We start from the raw sequence: 18,222 nt of genomic DNA, 5'->3' as shown, positions 1-18,222 counted from the left end.
CAGGGTAGAGCAGGGATTTGAACCAAGGCCTCCAAGTTAGTACTCTTAACCGTACTGCTCTGTTGTCACTCTCTATTGTTTCTCTCAATCAACATGAGAAAATGAAGTGCCAAGGCATCCTTCTTACCTCATCACCACCTGTTCCCTGGGTGTAACGGGTATCATCTGCTTCCTCATCATCATCGTCAACCAGTTCAGGACGAAATTCAAACACCTCACGACCACTGATCTATTCAAATACACACATATATCAACTCAGGACAAACTTCAAACATTTCTTAGTCACTGGTTTTATTTTTAAAAAGCCTTTATGTTTTTGGCAGTCCCACACAGCATGTGGGATTTCAGTTCCTCCATCAGGGATTGAACCCATGCCCCTGGCAGTGGAAGTGTGGAGTCTTCACTGCTGGACTGCCAGGGAAATCTCTGCTGGTCACTGACTTTAGACATATACAATTAAATAGAGATAAAATCTTCCATAATATAGAAATTATAAAATGAAAGAGAGAATAGAAAACCTAATCAGGAGTTTGGGACATACCACTAATGCTTTCCCAGCTTTGAAGTCTGCTTTCCTTCTTTCTATATCTTGTTCAAGTTTATCAATCTTTTCTTGTCTTTTTCTTTTCTTCCATGCAAGAAAAGATTCTAGAGTGATTTTGGTAACATTTGGACCTAGGGCAGAACGCTGCAAAGATAAAAAAGTTAATTTTCTCCCCCTAAAGTTATCTATGATAACATCTAATCATTTTCTCTTAGTTCAATTAAGTCCTTGCTATGACTGTTAAGAAGACATTAAATCTGGAGTTAACTGCTTTATCTTTACTTTACATGGCAAGGAGCAAAATGATTGTCCACAGATACAAACATTTCCAAACATTATAAAATATATTATTCTGAGCTAGATGTCTTTTCAAAATCGAAGGTGAGTAAAACTTGTCATGAGAAATAGTGAAACAAGAAATAGGAAAAAGCAGCAATACATCCAAGTTTCATTTGTGATTCTCAAAGATGAGGTTTTAGCTAGAATGTAGCAGAACTAGGATACAAACTCCAAATACATCTGACTCCAAGTCTACATTTTTTATCACAATATATTGCCTCCTGTGTGAGACACCAAATGACACATCCTTTCAAGAACAAATGTATATAACTTCAAAGTTAGACATTTACAAAAACATATTTAGACCAGCCATAGCAAGACAAAATGGATACTGTTTGAAGCACACAACCCTAAATCTAATATTTCCAATAATCTCAACATTTTCACGTCACTGCCAATGGCACTCAACTCCAGCACTCTTGCCTGGAAAATCCCATGGACGGAGGAGCCTGGTGGGCCACAGTCCATGGGGTCGCTAAAAATCGGACACGACTGAGCGACTTCACTTTCAGTTTTCACTTTCATGCACTGGAGAAGGAAATGGCAACCCACTCCAGTGTTCTTGCCTGGAGAATCCCAGGGATGGGGGAGCCTCGTGGGCTGCTGTCTATGGGGTCACACAGAGTCGGACACGACTGAAGCGACTTAGCAGCAGCCAGGAGCCTTATCTGTTGACTCAGTAAACCTATCTGCTAGCTCAAAGGATAAAATTCTTGTGTTGAACCAGAGATGAGCAGATGAAGAGTCCTTGAGTCCAAGAGTGATGAAACATACTTGAAAAGCTGTAGTGGCTCCTTTCACATGTTAAAATAACCAATAAATAACTAGGTAAAATGGTGAAAAAATAAAGACATCAAGGAAAACATCTAAAACTTCAAGTTCAGTCATTCTGAATACTAAGCATTTTCATGAATTGATGTACCAGTATATGAATCTTATGAAAACAATTTATTTGATAAGCCAGTGGCTAGCACTTAAAAAAACTGTTTCACAATCCTAAAATTAATATCATGATTATGGCTAGGTTTGCATTTTTGACATGTAAGAGTAATCAAATAAAAAGTAAGGAAGCTTTGAGAAAAATTCGTATTTTTTCCCTTTCATAACAACATGCTATTGTTGCCCCCAAGTGGTAAATATTAGAATTTCACAGTACTGCTTTAGAGTTTTATGCTAGAAAAAGATACCAGTTACCTCTCTTTCAATTAGATCTTCTAATGAAATTTCATCTTCTTTCTCTTCTTTCTTTTTATCTTTTTTCAAGACAAATCCAGGAGGCAGTGCATGACGATACATGCAAATATCACCCCCTCCAGGACACACCCAAAACCAGCCGTATTTGTTGTTTTCAATAGCTTCAAGGAAATGCTTGCACACCTAGAGAGACAGTATTATTAATACACAAGTAGTGGCTCAGTGTGGTCTGTTTCAAAGGTAAATGCTTAGGTATATGGAATAGGTACATTCAATTCACATCTTTTTTAAGCTAACCACTTAGGTACAGAATACCCTGTGTACAGAAATGTAAATATACATTAATCTTAAAATATCTAATACAATGGTAACTTTCCTTTAGAGAGGATTTGTATAAAATATTTATTTTTGACAATGCTCTAAACTGAATTACACAAAAGGATTTGCTGCCATTTAGTCTTTGTAAATGGGATCCAAAGAGTGGTGTTTAAATATGAGAAATTAAAAATGGTTACAAGAAAATAAAACCAGTAACTTTGTTTTGGTTTGATCTTTTCTGAAAACTAACCACATGCAGTAAAGATACAAACATTATTTCAATTATCTGAAATTATAGTCAATTTTATATAAGGGAGCAAGGCATGAATGGGTGCAAGATGCAACTGTACTGAAGCTTTAGGTAATGCACTTTACAAATAAGAAGGAAACATTAACTAATAAGCAATACTCTTTTCCTAAAAGGCTACAAGAGATAAGTAAAAACAATATTCCGAATTTTTCTAACACAGCAAGGTTTTTCACTTGTAAATAATCTACAGAATGAGTATGTGGACATGAATGTAGCATCTGAGAAATAAGACTCTGATTTGTAAAAGTACATTTCCTGGAATAATACTAGATCTATTTTGCACCAAAAACTCATTTTGCAATTCATACGTAATAATATTTTTACCTTTATGAGTAAATGTCTCCCTACCATTAAAACAGAGTAAGTTATGAATTAGACACGGTAGTTTAACAGTTCTCCATTTGTTTTGTACAAAAAGTTAAGAATTCTTATATGAAAACGTGTATTCATCCATGTTTGAGAAAGTAAAACCATCTCAGAAAATAGCATTTGAAGAACTTTAGTCACATGATTTTCAAGTCACTTTTGACCAAGAATTATGTATAACTGACACTTGTATATTGCAAACACAAAGCCTGATCACCTTATCTTTATGAAAAGGTCCAGTAACTTAAATAATAATCTAGTAGAAAATACCAGAAATATCTTGCCACATAACTCTCCCTAATGATAAATACCAAAGCAACTCAATTCAAGAAAAGGACATACTATTTGAGTTTTTGGTTTTTTCTTTTCCGCCTCACCGTGCTTCTTGTTCACAACTTCTTCCAGTTTTTTCTCATCCCAATTATCCATAGTATCTAAATAGAGAGTGATGTGGAGAATAAATACTGTTAATTTTGTTTACTGTCCCCAAAATACTTTGCATATATCCTTACACAAGAAAGCTGTATATAAAGTATATAAAGACTTTTATAAAGTCATATAAAACTCATGACCTAACACATTTCCTTTAAAACACCAAAGGTAAGAATAAACGGTGTTGTGAGATTTTCACCAAATCTAAGTAATTCAGGCAAATGAGAAGGTAGTACTAGAACAAAGTGTGAAAGACAAATACAAAACAAGCCACCGGTTTTTAAATATCTTCATTTACTTAAAGGACATAATATGATAAATTCAGATTTTACAAAAAACAACAAACTATTCTTCAGGACAAACACAGTCCTACTAAGACTGAAATGGTCTTCAAGCTACTAAATATTTTAGTAACAACAAATCAAAATATATTTAAGAATATATCTTTAAAAAAAAATACCTTTCTCAAGTTCTTCATCTCTTGCATCAATGTAAACACTTCGCTTTTCACATTTTCTCTCCAGAGTCAAGTCATGAGAGAACTTACACTTATCTCCTTTAGTACACTGTCCTTGCTTGAAGAATGCACATACTACGGATTTGGGATCTGCACCTAAGTCAAATAGCACATGGTATTTACATTAAAAACTGCCAGATAACAAAGTACAGCTTCTTTGTAAGATATAATTACTTTTGGTTAATTTGTTATTTTCTGTTCACTGGTGTGAAAGGAAATACCACACATATAGATGAATATTAAGACATTTCTTTGAGGTTCTTTCTATAGCATATTATATCTGTATTTGATTCCTTTATTCTTACCAAAAAAGAGAGCAAGGGGGTAGGAAACCAAGTAAGTGCATGTTATTCTATAGTTACTTGTCTAGTTGGAGTCAATGAGGTAAGAGGCAAAAGAGAAATATAAATATAAATGTACTTGCAGTGCCAAGAGTTTGGGATTTGTAGTTTTTATAACCACAGGTTTGTTTTGTCTACTACCAAAGATCAAAGGTTATAAATCAACTAGTAGACTGCCGAAATCCTTAATTTTCCCTTATGCAGGGTGGAGGGCTAATGGCTGGATTTAACAGTTGTATGACACAGCCATGCACATATAAAAGGAATAAGAATCGACATTGATAATTTTGACAGAGTTATTATTTTCACAGCATATACAACTGATGAAAACATTTAAGAGTTTTCAAATATGAATTACATTGGTAAAAACACTTTTGAAATTTAAAGTTTACCTTTACTTATTTTTTGAGCAGCAACTACAGGTTTGAACAACTCATTTAGCTCTTGCAATTCTTTCTTCTTGTCATCTTTCTTCAACTTCTTTTCAGCTTCACTTTGTGCTACCTATAATATTACCAGGTATGATATATAAATTTGATGTAATATAACAAAACTGTTTTCACTACACAGTAATATCTATATCACTGACATAACGAAGACAATCACATATTACATGTATATAGTTCTTACTTCTTAATATCAATGTTACAATGGCCTTCCAGTATATATTAAATGGTGTGTCAAACTAGTAAATGAAATTGCTAAATCTTGTAGAGCAATTGACTCTTATAAAAAAACCTATACATGGTACCATGCCGAGTTAAGAGCGTATTTAAAAGCTTGCAGCGATAGCATTTATTAAGCATATGCTACATGCCCAGCATTTTTTAGCAAATGGTTCTCACCTGGAAATTTCTTCTTGTGACAACAACCTACTCCCCAGAAATAAGTAGGTGCATTTTGAAGATCAGAGATATAAACATCCTAAAATGCACAGTCCCACACAAATAAAGAACTGCACCAACCCAAACACCTTTAAGTACCCTTGGGAAAAACACTGGGCTAGGTCAATGTGGGAGACCAAACAAAACAAAACAAACATGACATATGACGTAGTTCCAGGCACACAATTTACATACCTAATATGATTAGAGGTTTCATCCAAACATTTATATGTCAGGTCCTATGTTAGATGACAGGGAATACAAAGATGAAAAGACAAAGATGCTTATTTAAAGAAGCTCAGAATCTAGTGGGAAGACAGACATGTCAGCAACTATAATATAATACACGGTGCTCTGGAAACAAAGAATGCTTATACGCCTAAGAAAATTAGACTGAGCTAATACTTTACGGATGAATTCTTTCAATAAGCAAGAAATGCAGAAACAGAAGCTCCAACCAATGCAAAGATGAATCAGGTATGATAGACATCAATGAAAAATGTTGACTGTATCAACAGGTGGACAGGGTGAGATTCAAGAGTTTAAAGTAAGCCAAGTGACACAATCAGACTGCATTTCATAAAGATCACAATAACAACTTTATGAAGAGTGGACTGTAAGGGGTCCACGAAAGAAGGCAAGGAAAATTAGGAGGCTAATGCAATTGCTGTAGCCAAGAAAGCATAGGCGCTTAAAACAGGCATTAGTAGCAAGGATGGAGAAAAGGTGGAATAAAGCTGTTAAGGATAAAAGTGTTAGGACTAAGTGACTGACTGGACATGAGGTATCAGGGAGAGGGAGGAGTCTAGGATTATCATTTGTATGGTTAGTGATGCTAAACAAGACTGGGAATACAGGAGGAACAGGTTTCATGGCAGGAGGTGGAGATGAGCTCAGTTTTAGACATACTTGGTATGAGATGCTGACAGGGCAGAAAGGTGGATTATTTAGAAGGCAGCTGGACATGGATCTTGATTCCTGGACAGAAGTCTGCTTTGAGATAAAGATTTTAGAAATAGCTGCTTACAGATAATAAACTTTGGGTGTGTATGAGATTATGCCTGGGCACCATAAAAAGTATAAGAGCAGAGAACAGTACCCTGAATAATATTAATATTAAACAAGCCGAAAGAACCTAAAAAGCCTGTTAAAGGAACAAAGAAACATCAAGTAAGTAGAAATCCAGGACAAAAACAGTATTAAAGGGAAAGGAAATTTTAGGAAAGAACTGGGCAAGTATTATAATAGGCTTAAAGACATTCTAAATCCTGGCTTTGATGATGTGGTCAGATGTGTTTAAACAGAACAATGAGAAAAGTTTTCTAAAAATAAAAATTTAAGTCACTTTATTTTTAATAAAAGTATTCTTTGTATCAGATGTTTGTGGGGACCAGAACCATTTTTACAAGTATTTATGTCAGAAATCAAACTATTGTTAAGTAAAGTATAATTTGTACCCCTACTTGACAAACATACCTTGTGGCATGGAAGAGCAGGTTCAAATTTAAAACACTCAGGTTTCATGGAGTTGCACATGGAGCACGGCAGTAAAGCAAGAATCAATCTCTGGCTGCTCCTCTTTCTACCCCGAGTTTCATCCCACCACATGTGTGTGGGGAGACAGAAGGAGCAGCGGAGGACATGGTCTGGATCCAGACTCTGCCCATACTCCCAGGACATACCCTCGCTGTGACTACTTCAGCCACACAGGCAGTCAGTATATCCTAAGATGGACTCGGGGTAAGGGACTTTGAGGCCCTGAGCTGGTGTGGGGAGAAACATGTCTAGAAGAGACACAAAGTAGGGTCATCCTCTGCAGCACAGGGTTTGGTGGGGGTGGGGGGGGGGGAGGATCTTTTGCCTGGCTCTAACAGTAAGACTGCTGCTCATTTCCAGTGTTAAGTATGGTGGTTAGATACCTCAAGTTCACAGATAAAAGGCCAGTTACCCAAGAGATTATAAACAATGTATTACTGAAAGTACTCTCAAGTCCACAAAACATTTTATGGCTTTCTCAGGTTGATGAAATTTTAAATTACCAGTCAAGATACTTCCCACTGGAAGAAAAAATAGGAAGAGGAAACATGTTTGAAAGGAATCCTTACATTATGCCAGAAGATTTACATTATCTTCTCATTTAACTATCACAGAAACCCTGCAAGGGTAATTGACCTTTCACTGTACTACAAATTGAAGACCAGTGTCATTAAATACCTGGAGAAGGAAATGGCAACCCACTCCAGTATTCTTGCCTGGAGAATCCCATGGACGGAGGAGCCTGGTGGGCTACAGTCCATGGGGTCGCAGAGAGTCGGACAAATTTAAGATCATAAAACAAATACGACAGAGGGATGCATGCTCAAGCAGATTCGATTCCAAAGCCTGAGCATACGTTTTTATTAGACCAGGCTGCTAAGTCAGCAATGTACAAGATCAAGCTTTTGGCTCTTGAGTCAAACCATGTATAAGAGAAAGAAAAGTGTTGGAAGTACTAATCTGTAGACAGAATCAGTGATAGAAGTTAACCATCTTATGAATATATATTCTGGTATTTTCAGATGGAAAAAAAAGTGTTTCCAAATTAAGGAAAAGGAGATATGGTGGTGAAAAAAGTAAAATAAATGTCTGTGTCTGTAAAATCCTAAACTCAAAGCGAAAGATCTACATTTTAAAAAAAGAAAGGAGAATACAGAGATTTGAAGAAAATGTGTTTAAAGTTTTTTGAATGAGTTGCCAATTGATAAAAATAATTCCAAAATTCATCTGAAAAAATAAATGCCTAAGAACAGCCAAGAAAAACAGAAAAGGAGTAACATCTTAAGGGAAAGGACTTGCCTTATTAGCTAACAGAATATGTTACTAGGCCACTAGAATCAAAATCGATGCAGTACTGCTTTAGGGAAAGACAGAAAAGAGAATCTAGAAATAGATCTGAACATATATGAGACTTTCATATATGTCAATAGGGATGTTTCAATTCAGTGTGATAAACGATGCTAGCTATTTATTTGAAAGGAAATATGATGCAAAATGAATTTATATGATAAATTATAGACTGTAAATAGTCAGAAAAAAATCTAGGATAAACACATCATCTAGTGGCAGGGGAGACCTCTTCAACCATATAAAAGAAAAGCTACACATATCTGACAGTACAAAAACTAAAAACTGTTGCACAGAAAAATGTAACAGAAACATCACAAATTATCTATAATGTGGACTGTTGTACAGCAAAATGTAACAGAAACATCACAAATTATCTATATCTCTCTCACAAGTTGCCAATGAAAAGACAAAAAAACAAAAAAACAAAGGATGTGAATAGAAAAGTCAGAGAAGTAGAGACTCAAACAGTCAAAAAGCTTAAGAAAATTTTCAAACTCACTAGGAATAAGGAAAAGAAAAATGAGGTATCACTTTATACTTAATCAGATTGGAAAACATTAAAAAGAGCTTTAGTACATATAACTCATGCACTACAAATGAAAATGTCAAGTATTACAATCTCTATGGAGAATGATCAGGCAAACTTCTTAAAATTAGAAGTTCATTTCCCTTTATTTAGAAATGTGTCACCAGATAATTTATGCTACATAAATAAAAAGCACAAATGCACGTAAAAACACCTGTACAAGAGAATTTCTTGTAGAACTGTTCTTAAAGTCAGAAAGCTGGAAACAAAGTGATTACTTATAAAGGGTGAAAAAATGGATATAGTACATCCACATCATAAAACAGTATGCAGCCATTACAATAAATTAGAGCTATATAAAAATGGTTTGAAAGAATATCTAGAAGATATTGCTGAGTAACCAAGACAAGATGCAGGTAAGTTTACAGAGTAGGATTCTGTTTTGAAACACAATTATGGCACCAAACATTTTTATCTGCAACAATGTTGTATTACATCCATATGAAGAAAATGCAGAAATTTAAGTTACTTACCTGACGTGGATTCTGTTGACCAAATTTAACTTGATGAGTGACAGCCTTGATAAACTTCTGTTGCTTTGCTCCTTTCTTATTCTTCAGACCAAAAGTTTTGTCCTAAAGGAGAAACAGTATTGAAATATGTTAGCAATTTATATTAATGATACATTAGAATTCAATACATTCTTATAACTATCATCATTAAACTTGTTAGTTGATGATGCTTTTTCTGAATTGTTTTAGAATATCAGTATTACAGGATATGCAGAGTTGTTACAGCAGGATAATTAGTTCAACAATCAAGTAAGTTTAGGAAAATGCTTATTCAACAGGGTTTCTAATTCTTAAGCACATGATATCTGAAAACCTTTACCCAGAGAGAAGGCAGCCATCCTAAATCTTCTAAATCTGACTTTACCTCAGAAAGCATTTTTCTCAGCAAAAAATGAGGGATTATGAACTTACTACTAACACATTTTGGGGAATACTGCATAAGCAGATACATTAAGTTCTGAATTGGTTTCTTGGGTAATAAACTATCCTCTCTAAACACTTAAAGAACTCAAATTTAAAATGCATGCATTACTAGCTGTTGCTAAAATGGGAATATTAAAATTGAAGTATTCCTAACTAAAAAGCAACACTTTAAATTTGGAATATTATCAAATAGTACTTTGGGAAAGCTATTAATACATAGCAGCTATCACTTGTGGAATGCGCATTATATGTACGAAATGATAGTCTTTGACTACTTATGCTGCAGTAGGATGAAGAGTGTCCCCCTCAGATTCATGTCTACCTAGACCTCAGAATGTGATTTTATTTGGAAAAAGGTCTTTGTAGCTATAATAAATTAAGACGAAGACACACTGGATTACATATCCAATGACTAGTATCTATATAAGAGAAGAAAAAGGTAAACAGGTTTAGAGAGAAGGCAATGTGCAGAAAGAGGCAAACAGATTACAGTGATACAGCTTCCAGGCCAAGGAATGCCAAAGACAGCTGGAAGCCACCAGAAACTGGGAAAAGGCAAGGGAAGATTCTTCCCTAGAGTCTTCAGGGGGATCACTGTCCTGCCTGTACCAGATTTCAGATTTCTAGCCCCCGTATCTGTGAGAGAATAAATTTCTGTTTTTTCAAGTCACCCAATTTGTGGTAATTTGTATGAGAACCCTAGGAAAGTAACACAGGAGGCTAGACTGAGTGAGCTTCACCCCAAGGTGAAAAGCCTGTCAGGAAACCACCAAACACTGGTATCTGAAAGTCTTTTCTCCTGTCTTTTCTCTTTCTCTTGAGAAGGATCTTTCAGTGAGGACAGCAACAAGTCTGGCTAGAGGATTGTAAAAGAGAGCAGGTAGGATAAGGTGTCTCTTAGTTTACTACATGGACATCTTAGTGGCTCTTTTCAGGCTCACATTTTAACCATGTCTCCCACATCATTTGTGCCTAGTTACAGAAGCAGAGAGGCCTCCTTATTTATAACCTCCACCCTCTTTCTTGCAGGGGTAATAAACAAAAACTATCAGCTACTTCTGTACTTTAAACCCTCAATTTTCAATCACTTGCCTTCTGCATTACCTAGTACCTGCCACAGTTGAGTTTCTGCAAAAATTTGCAGAGCAAATCTACTTACTTCTCAATGGCACACTCCTGGTGGGCACTCAGGCCCAACTGCTCTGTTCTACAAGATCAGTTAACCAATTCATCATCCATCCACTATCAGTTTTCATACGCTGAGGTTCAAAATTATAGATGTCTCCTAATTTCAAGTCAGAGTTTGGATTTCTTTCATACTCTTGTTTATAAGTGAGTCTCCAAAAGGAAGAAAGAGGCAAAAAGGTCTTAAATTCACCTGAGATCTTTTGAGAGGCATTCAATCTGAAAAAAATTAAGTGGCTATTTTAAAGCCTTTATTTTAGATATTATTTCTAAGGGAAGGGACAGGGTAGGGAGAAGAAAGTTATTATAGGTAAAGAATACTTATATATGTATGCGAACAAACTGGAAGTGGAAAAAATTAATAAAACATATCTTTCAATGCTCTCAAGATCACAAAGTTCAAGAGGATTTTAGTTCTAAAAGAGTATATCTCATTGGGAAACAGCTCTTTGTTCATCTCATCTATATCCATCCATATAGCAAAACTTCAGTTTCCCTACTTAAATGCCTATGCTTTAACACTGCATTATATTACAAAATTCTACATGAATTTCCTACAGCCTATGCATATAAAAAAAGGTAGTAGGTGGCATATACAAACTGATATTCTCTGTATTTTTTTTTAAAATATGGTTGGCTTCCCTTGTTTTTATAGAGTTTAATACGCAATCCAATTAGAAGAAAAAAATGGTTAACAGTAAAGTGACATATGGAGAGATGACTGCATACAGCAACCAGGTATGAAATGCCATAAAGTACTTTCCTTTTACAAAAAAATGAGGTCTCATGAAGGGATGGAAAACCTCAGATTAAAGTGTTACTAGCATGGAAGTGCAACACCATCTACACATGCCTCGCCAGAGGAGAGCCTGTCTGGGGTTCAGTTCATGCTTTCCGTATTAATACAGAGGAGAAGCAAACTAAGAATTAAGCAAGGCCAAACAGAAAGATAGGTACTGATATATGAAGATTTAGGAAAGAAAAAAGTCCTCTAACGGGTGCTGGCCAGCTAGAAAGTAAGTATTCATGACAAGAACTTCTGGTAGAGGTGTAAGGCTCCAGATCCCAGAAGAAAAACAGTTTTCCACGTTTAATTACACTGCGTTAGCACATAATTAACCAGTCTAAAGAGATAATGAATGAGTTGTATTTGGAAAGTCTCTAATTAGAACTTGGAAATTATTGTTTTTTCCAGAGATAAAGGACACTTATTTACATCTAGCATTCACTAAATATAAACTCCTGAATATATAACTTTATTGAATCCTCTTAAAGATCATATTATCTCATTCTGTAAATGTGAATATTGAAACTCAATTCTTCTGAAGTAACACTGCTAATAAGGGGCAGGCTATACAGTGTAACGATTTATAGAGTATAAGCTCTGGAGTTAGAGTGCCTAAGCTCCAGTACCAAACAGAACTGGACAAATTACCTTCTTTGCCAGTTTTCTTATTTGTAGATTGGGTCTCAACTTAGTAGCATCTCAGGACTGCAGTGCAAGTCAAAAGACTTATTACAAGGAGGTGGAGCACAGTGGTTAACAGGAAGGACTCGGGAACCAAAATCCTAACTCTGCCACTTGCTGCCTTAATAATAACCTTGGGCAAATTATTTAACCTGTTTCTCTTTCTTCAAATGCAAAAAGGTTAATAATACTTACTTCAGTGAGGGAATTAAAGGAGCTGTGTAAAATTTATCACTTGTAGATGGCTTGCTTCTCTTCCTTTCTTTCCACCAGACACTGAGATCCGTGTCTGGTTCAGGTATTATTTGAGTCTAAGCCACGTTCTTGTTCTTTCCACCATGAAAAACTACTTCCCAGAGAAACCAGTTAAGTTACAGGGTCGGTTGGTAAACAAAGTTTTCTGAATACTACACTGTGGACCTGACACACCAACAGTACCTCTTGAAAACAGGATAGTTTACAATTTGGAATACTTAAAAGCCTCCCTCTCCCTTCTTGAATATAGGCGAGACCCTTATCTCAAGATTAACCTGGATTTAAGGGTCGAGGGAATAGTAGATGGGAAGACTAGAGGTTACACTCATCCCTAGGGAAATAGTGGTTCTCATTAGATTAATAAGGTCCCAAAGGTAAGGTGATAAGGAAAGAACAATGTGTGTTTCAGGCATGGGAAATAAAATACAAATAAGTTTAGCGATCAGGCAGTAATTCTAAAAGGATGGCTCCCAGAGGCTTCAAAAGCCTTAACATTAAGTGAACTCCAAACCTGACTTAAAACTGACACTTTCTCCCCCTTCTTCTTACCCTTAAGTAATCCTACTTCTTTTACAGACCAGCCTCTACATCTTAAATTAAGATATTTGAAAAAAGGAAGAGGGTGTGAGGGCAGGTCAATAATAAACAGTGCTCAAACATAACTGGAGTCCTCCTTTTGTTCACCAGTGTGAACAAAGGCCAGCACTGTTCTACCTTATTAGTTTCATCCCCACATGCCCTCTTAGTATTTTTTTTTTGTCCATCTATGCAATGGATATTTTGCTTCTGGTTAATCCAGCTTCAGGTAATAAACAGTTGACCTTAGCCGAAGTTTTTCACTGGCAACAAGAATCACTTCTTTCTCCATCCTTTACACACCTGGATCCTGCCCCTCTAAGTTTCAATTACTACTTCTTTGCTACTACAAGGCCTTAGCTGGGCATCCTTTATTTGCCTGCCCTAACCCAGATTATCTCCCCCTTTCCATTAACAAACCTTCCATTTCCCAAAGTTGATTTCAGTTTATTAAATTTTAGCCAAAGAAAGCAAATAGTATATGCCATTTGAGACAACTGTATGAATGCTGAACAGAACCATAACCCTTTCTGATATATTCATTTCATAAAGAAAGCGAAAGTCACTTAGTCCTGTCTGACTCTTTGTGACCCCATGGACTGTTAGCCAACCAGGGTCCTCTGTCCATGGAATTCTCCAGGCCAGAATACTGGAGTAGGTAGCCACTCCCTTCTTCAGGGGATCTTCCCAATCCAGGGATCAAACCCAGGTCTCCCGCAGTGCAAGCAGATTCTTTACTATCTGAGCCACCAGGGAAGCAAATACTTATAAATGCAAATGAATTCATGAAATTTTGGGGAGTTTAAACAGGGAAAGAAAAAAATGCAGACATTATAAGTTAATTATTTTAAGTGACAGAAAGTAAGCACTGTATCAACAGTGGTCAGTCTGATTAATGTCCCTAACTAGTTCTTTTTATAGTAATGAATTAACAACAGCTGTTATTAATTGAACATATGTCAGGTACTTTACATGTCATCTCATTTAACCCACAGTTCTGGAATAATAGGAATTAGCTCCATTTTGCTAATGAGAAATTGTGGTTTAGATAGGTCAGGTAACTTGCCTAAACTAGTTTGAAATTTTAATGCAAAATATGGGACTCAAACCCAGGTCTATTTGGCCTCGAGCTGCTGCTTCTTTCATTAAATTATGCTGCCTCTCATGCCTCTTTTTACTTCCTAAAGTTCTCAAAACCTATGTATGCTGTTGTTCTACAGTGGGTGTCTAAGACGGTGGCAGTGGAAGCAACAGAGGTATAGAAGAGGGGACAGGTGGGTAGTATAACCACTTATTTTAAATCTCTTCAAAAGTGCTGCTTAAAAGCATATGTTCTACTTAACTTTCAATTTTTGGTGAATTTAGAAATTTCTGGTCATACGCCTATAAACGTTCCAAAATTAACCAGACTCTGAAATGTTAACCTTTCACGTGTCAAATATAGACAATACTTTTTAAACAAAAATTATGGTAATAAAATTCAATTATCAGTATGAACCAGATTTCAACTGTCACATGTTCACTGTAAGTTTGTTGCAAAGTATACTGTCACCAAAAACAGATTATATGACTCAGCAATTCCTCTCCTGGGTATACCCCTAGGAACAAACCAAACCAAATCACTAATTTGAAAAGATACATGCAACCCAGTGTTCACAGCAGCATTGTTTACAATTACCAAGGTGTGGAAGCAACCTACATGTCCATTGCATATTAATAGATAAGGAAGATGTGGTATATATAGTGTGAAATACACCTTAGCCACAAAAAAGAATAAACTGTTGCCATTTGTAGCAACATGGGTGGACCTGAAGAATATTATACTAAGTGAAATAAGACAGAGAAAGACAACTCACTTATATGTGGACTCTAAAAATACAAAAAAAAAATTATAAAAAAAGCAGACTAGCAGTTACGGGGGGACAATATAGGGGTGGAGGAATGTGAGGTACAAAATATTGTGTGAGATAAGCTCAAGGATGTACTGTACAACATGGGGAATATAGTCAATATTTTGTAATAACTGTCAATGGAAAGTAACCTTTAGAAGTTGTATATAAAATTAAAAATGTGTAGTATGTGTTAAAAAAATATATATATATTTTACTTCATCTTAACTTTTAAAGGCTTTGGTAATAAATAAAAAGCCTTTCTATTTACAGTATTCAGATTATGCAAATTGTACCAAAAAATGATAGAAGTGCTTTTCTGGATGAAATGGAATATACTGTTTCCTAACCAGGCTGAATAACATAGTATTCTCTACTAATCTAGTTTCACAAAAAAATGATAAAACTTATACCTACAATTTACAATAGACATCTAAGCAGCAGACTACCATTTAAAAAAAAATTTACTAAGAAAGACTTAATCCCACTATTCTAATATTTTTGGCTAAAGAATACAGCTGTCTATTTTCCATTTTTCTTTGGTGAAGTCTTCATTAATGAAACTAAAGTCCTCTTCTCTTTACCTTAAAAATAACCTTGTTACAAGATGAATAAATCCATAGCTATCATTTTTAGTTATGGGAATACTATAATTTTCAAATACAACTGCTTAAAACAAAATTAAATATTTAAAAATAAAAACTGTACACAGATAAAACTCAATAATGCATAAAGTATACTTAAACTGTCATGTAATATTTAATTCCATGTCTATATGTGAGTTTTACTTTGCATCATGGTTGAATGTGTTAATTCAACCTCAGTAAAGGAAGCTAACAAGTGAAATGCCATCCCTAAAATGCCCTTGGTTTACATAGCACCAAATGCCATCAGGTAACCATCCCCAGATATTTACCAAGAGTCAAGAGTCCAGATTGTTCAAAAAGGTACAGCAGACACAGATGTGAAGGTGACAATGACTGTTTTCAAATCTCTAGTTATGCTACTTCATGACAGTTCTTAAATAGCACAAATTGGCGGTAAGAATATATGTTCTGCTTCAGAGCCGGAACCTGGCCAAAGCTACTAGAATTCTAAGTAAGCATGTTAGTTAAATCCAATTAACACACTAAAAATTTTGTGAAATTTTGACAAACACAAGTTCTGATTAGGTTTATACAATGAAACCCTGAGGGCTTTCACTGCTATTATTTTTCAAGGCTACAAATACCAAATATTAAAATAATCATTTACAAATAAATATCTCATTTCAAAACACCCAATATGTTTTTCGTGTTCTAATGAAAAGTTAACTATTCCAGAAACGGCTCTCCATTAATTATTCAGATACATATCATGTAGGAAAATGGTCATGGCTTTTCCAACTACTTCTAACGCACACGAGGAACTGTTTAATTGGGAGTGATTAATAGCAGGAATACGGGAAGAAATACCTTGTTGTTTAGTAGCTAAGTCGCGTCGGACTCTTGCGACCCCATGGACTGTAGCCCGCCAGCCCTCTGCCCATGGGATTTCCCAGACAAGAATACTGGAGTGGGTTGCCATTTCCTTCTCCAGGGGTCTTCCTGAGGCAGGGACTGAATCCGCGTCTTCTGCATTGGCAGGCGGGTTCTTTACCACTGAGTCACCAGAGAAGTCCATACGATACGTTTATGTTATCTCAAACACGGTTCATTATCTTAAGGAAATTCACTGATACAGTCGTTGGACTACAAACATAAAACATTTAAGAACGTCAATAGCGTCGCTCTGCCATTAAAAGGCAATAGAATCAGTGAACTAAATGAATTTACATAAATATATAACAAATTCAGATACAACGCAGCTAGTGACAAGAAACCTCATCTGCCTTAAAACGTCTTTCGATTTAATTTAATCCAGAACCTATGTGACAAGCGTCATGTACAAGACGATGTGACACGATATGAAAGAAATCTCCTCTCTTCATGTGACCTCAAACAGTTTAGAAGTGGATCGAAAAATGTCACGAAGAAGTAATCTGTTGGCTTGAAGGAAGTAACCACTACTCCTAGGTGATGGGTAAAGAAACACGAAACACAAAGGCTCGTAATAAGTCGACCTTCCAGAAAAAGTGTGGTCCCAGACAGTTCAGCGTATTTTTCTTTTTTAACACAAGCCTAGAAACGTCTTCAATTTCGGTGACTAGCGGACACAACCCTGTGAGGGCACTGGGGTGGGGGTGGGGGTCGTTTCGTACGGGAGTCGGTGAAGGCGGCTGTGTGGGGCGGAGAAGCAAAGGCTGAGTGCGGGGGCGCCCGCGGCGTCACTATAGCGATGAGAGGCAGCGAGCGTCAGCAGGAGGCTGGAGAAGGGGCTGTGGGCACACAGAGCCAAAGCAAGGGGCACGTGGGCCCGGAAGACGCGAACAGGAGTAGTCGGGGACCGGGGAACCGGGAGGCTGCTTTCCTGAGAACTCGCGGCGTGAGTGGGGGAGGGGACTAGGTACTCACTTCGATAATCTTCTCCTTCTTTTTCTGCTCCGCCTTTTTGCTGCCCCCGGCCTGAGCCTGTTTCTTGGGGGGCATTGCGGAGACAGGTCGCGCCGGCCAGACTTAAGCGCTGCTGGACTCCCTCAGGGACTCCGGCCCCGCGGTAGGAAGAGGAGGAAGACGCGCGCCGCCGTTGCCGCCGCACAGCACGTAAAGCTACTCGCTCACGCGCCGCCGGAATGCGGCCTTTGCGACAGGTTGGTGCTGCAGAGCATGGTGGGTAGTGAGGACCGGAACCCGGAAGCGAATCTGCGCCTGCGTTTATGCGTCGGCGGGCCAGGAGGGGGAGGAGACGAGACGTGGGAAAATGCGCGTTACACGTCATGTTGCTCAGTCGCCTGGCCTTTGCTAGATTGCCGCAGGCTCGGTGATAGTTGGGGGAAACAGATTGGAACCCACTGCGTTTGTGTTGTCCCTACACAGTCTGTTTCGCTGACGATGTGCGACTTTTGCCCATCTTCGTCTTGGGTGGAGGCTCTTCTTGCCGGCTGGATTAGCAGTCATCTGTATTATCTCCATTCTGGATGACTGCTGCTGCTGCTGTCACTCCAGTCGTGTCCGACCCTTAGCGACCCCATGGACTGCAGCCTACCAGGCTCCTCTGTCCATGGGATTTTCCAGGCAAGAGTACTGGAGTGGGGTGCCATTACCTTCTCCGATTCTGGA

General features: G+C 37.2%; 1 protein-coding gene across 1 annotated transcript in view; it reads right to left on the bottom strand.

Annotated features, from left to right (window-relative positions):
* Positions 1-17,751, bottom strand: part of ZC3H15 (zinc finger CCCH-type containing 15) — a 28,681-nt gene extending 10,930 nt beyond the window's left edge. The window contains exons 1-8 of the mRNA XM_005889548.3: positions 17,518-17,751; positions 9,191-9,292; positions 4,754-4,865; positions 3,964-4,116; positions 3,414-3,505; positions 2,078-2,260; positions 542-688; positions 128-229 (exon numbers count right to left, since the gene is read on the bottom strand). Of these exons, the coding sequence (XP_005889610.1) occupies positions 128-229; positions 542-688; positions 2,078-2,260; positions 3,414-3,505; positions 3,964-4,116; positions 4,754-4,865; positions 9,191-9,292; positions 17,518-17,592 (966 nt within the window). The 5' untranslated portion in view covers positions 17,593-17,751. The remainder of the gene's footprint in view (positions 1-127; positions 230-541; positions 689-2,077; positions 2,261-3,413; positions 3,506-3,963; positions 4,117-4,753; positions 4,866-9,190; positions 9,293-17,517) is intronic.
* Between the last annotated feature and the right edge of the window lie 471 nt (positions 17,752-18,222).

This window comes from Bos mutus, chromosome 2, assembly GCF_027580195.1.
Source record: "Bos mutus isolate GX-2022 chromosome 2, NWIPB_WYAK_1.1, whole genome shotgun sequence".
Classification (NCBI taxonomy): Eukaryota; Metazoa; Chordata; class Mammalia; order Artiodactyla; family Bovidae; genus Bos; species Bos mutus.
Note: the sequence above shows the minus strand (reverse complement) of the source record. Positions and strands in the feature narration are given on the sequence as shown.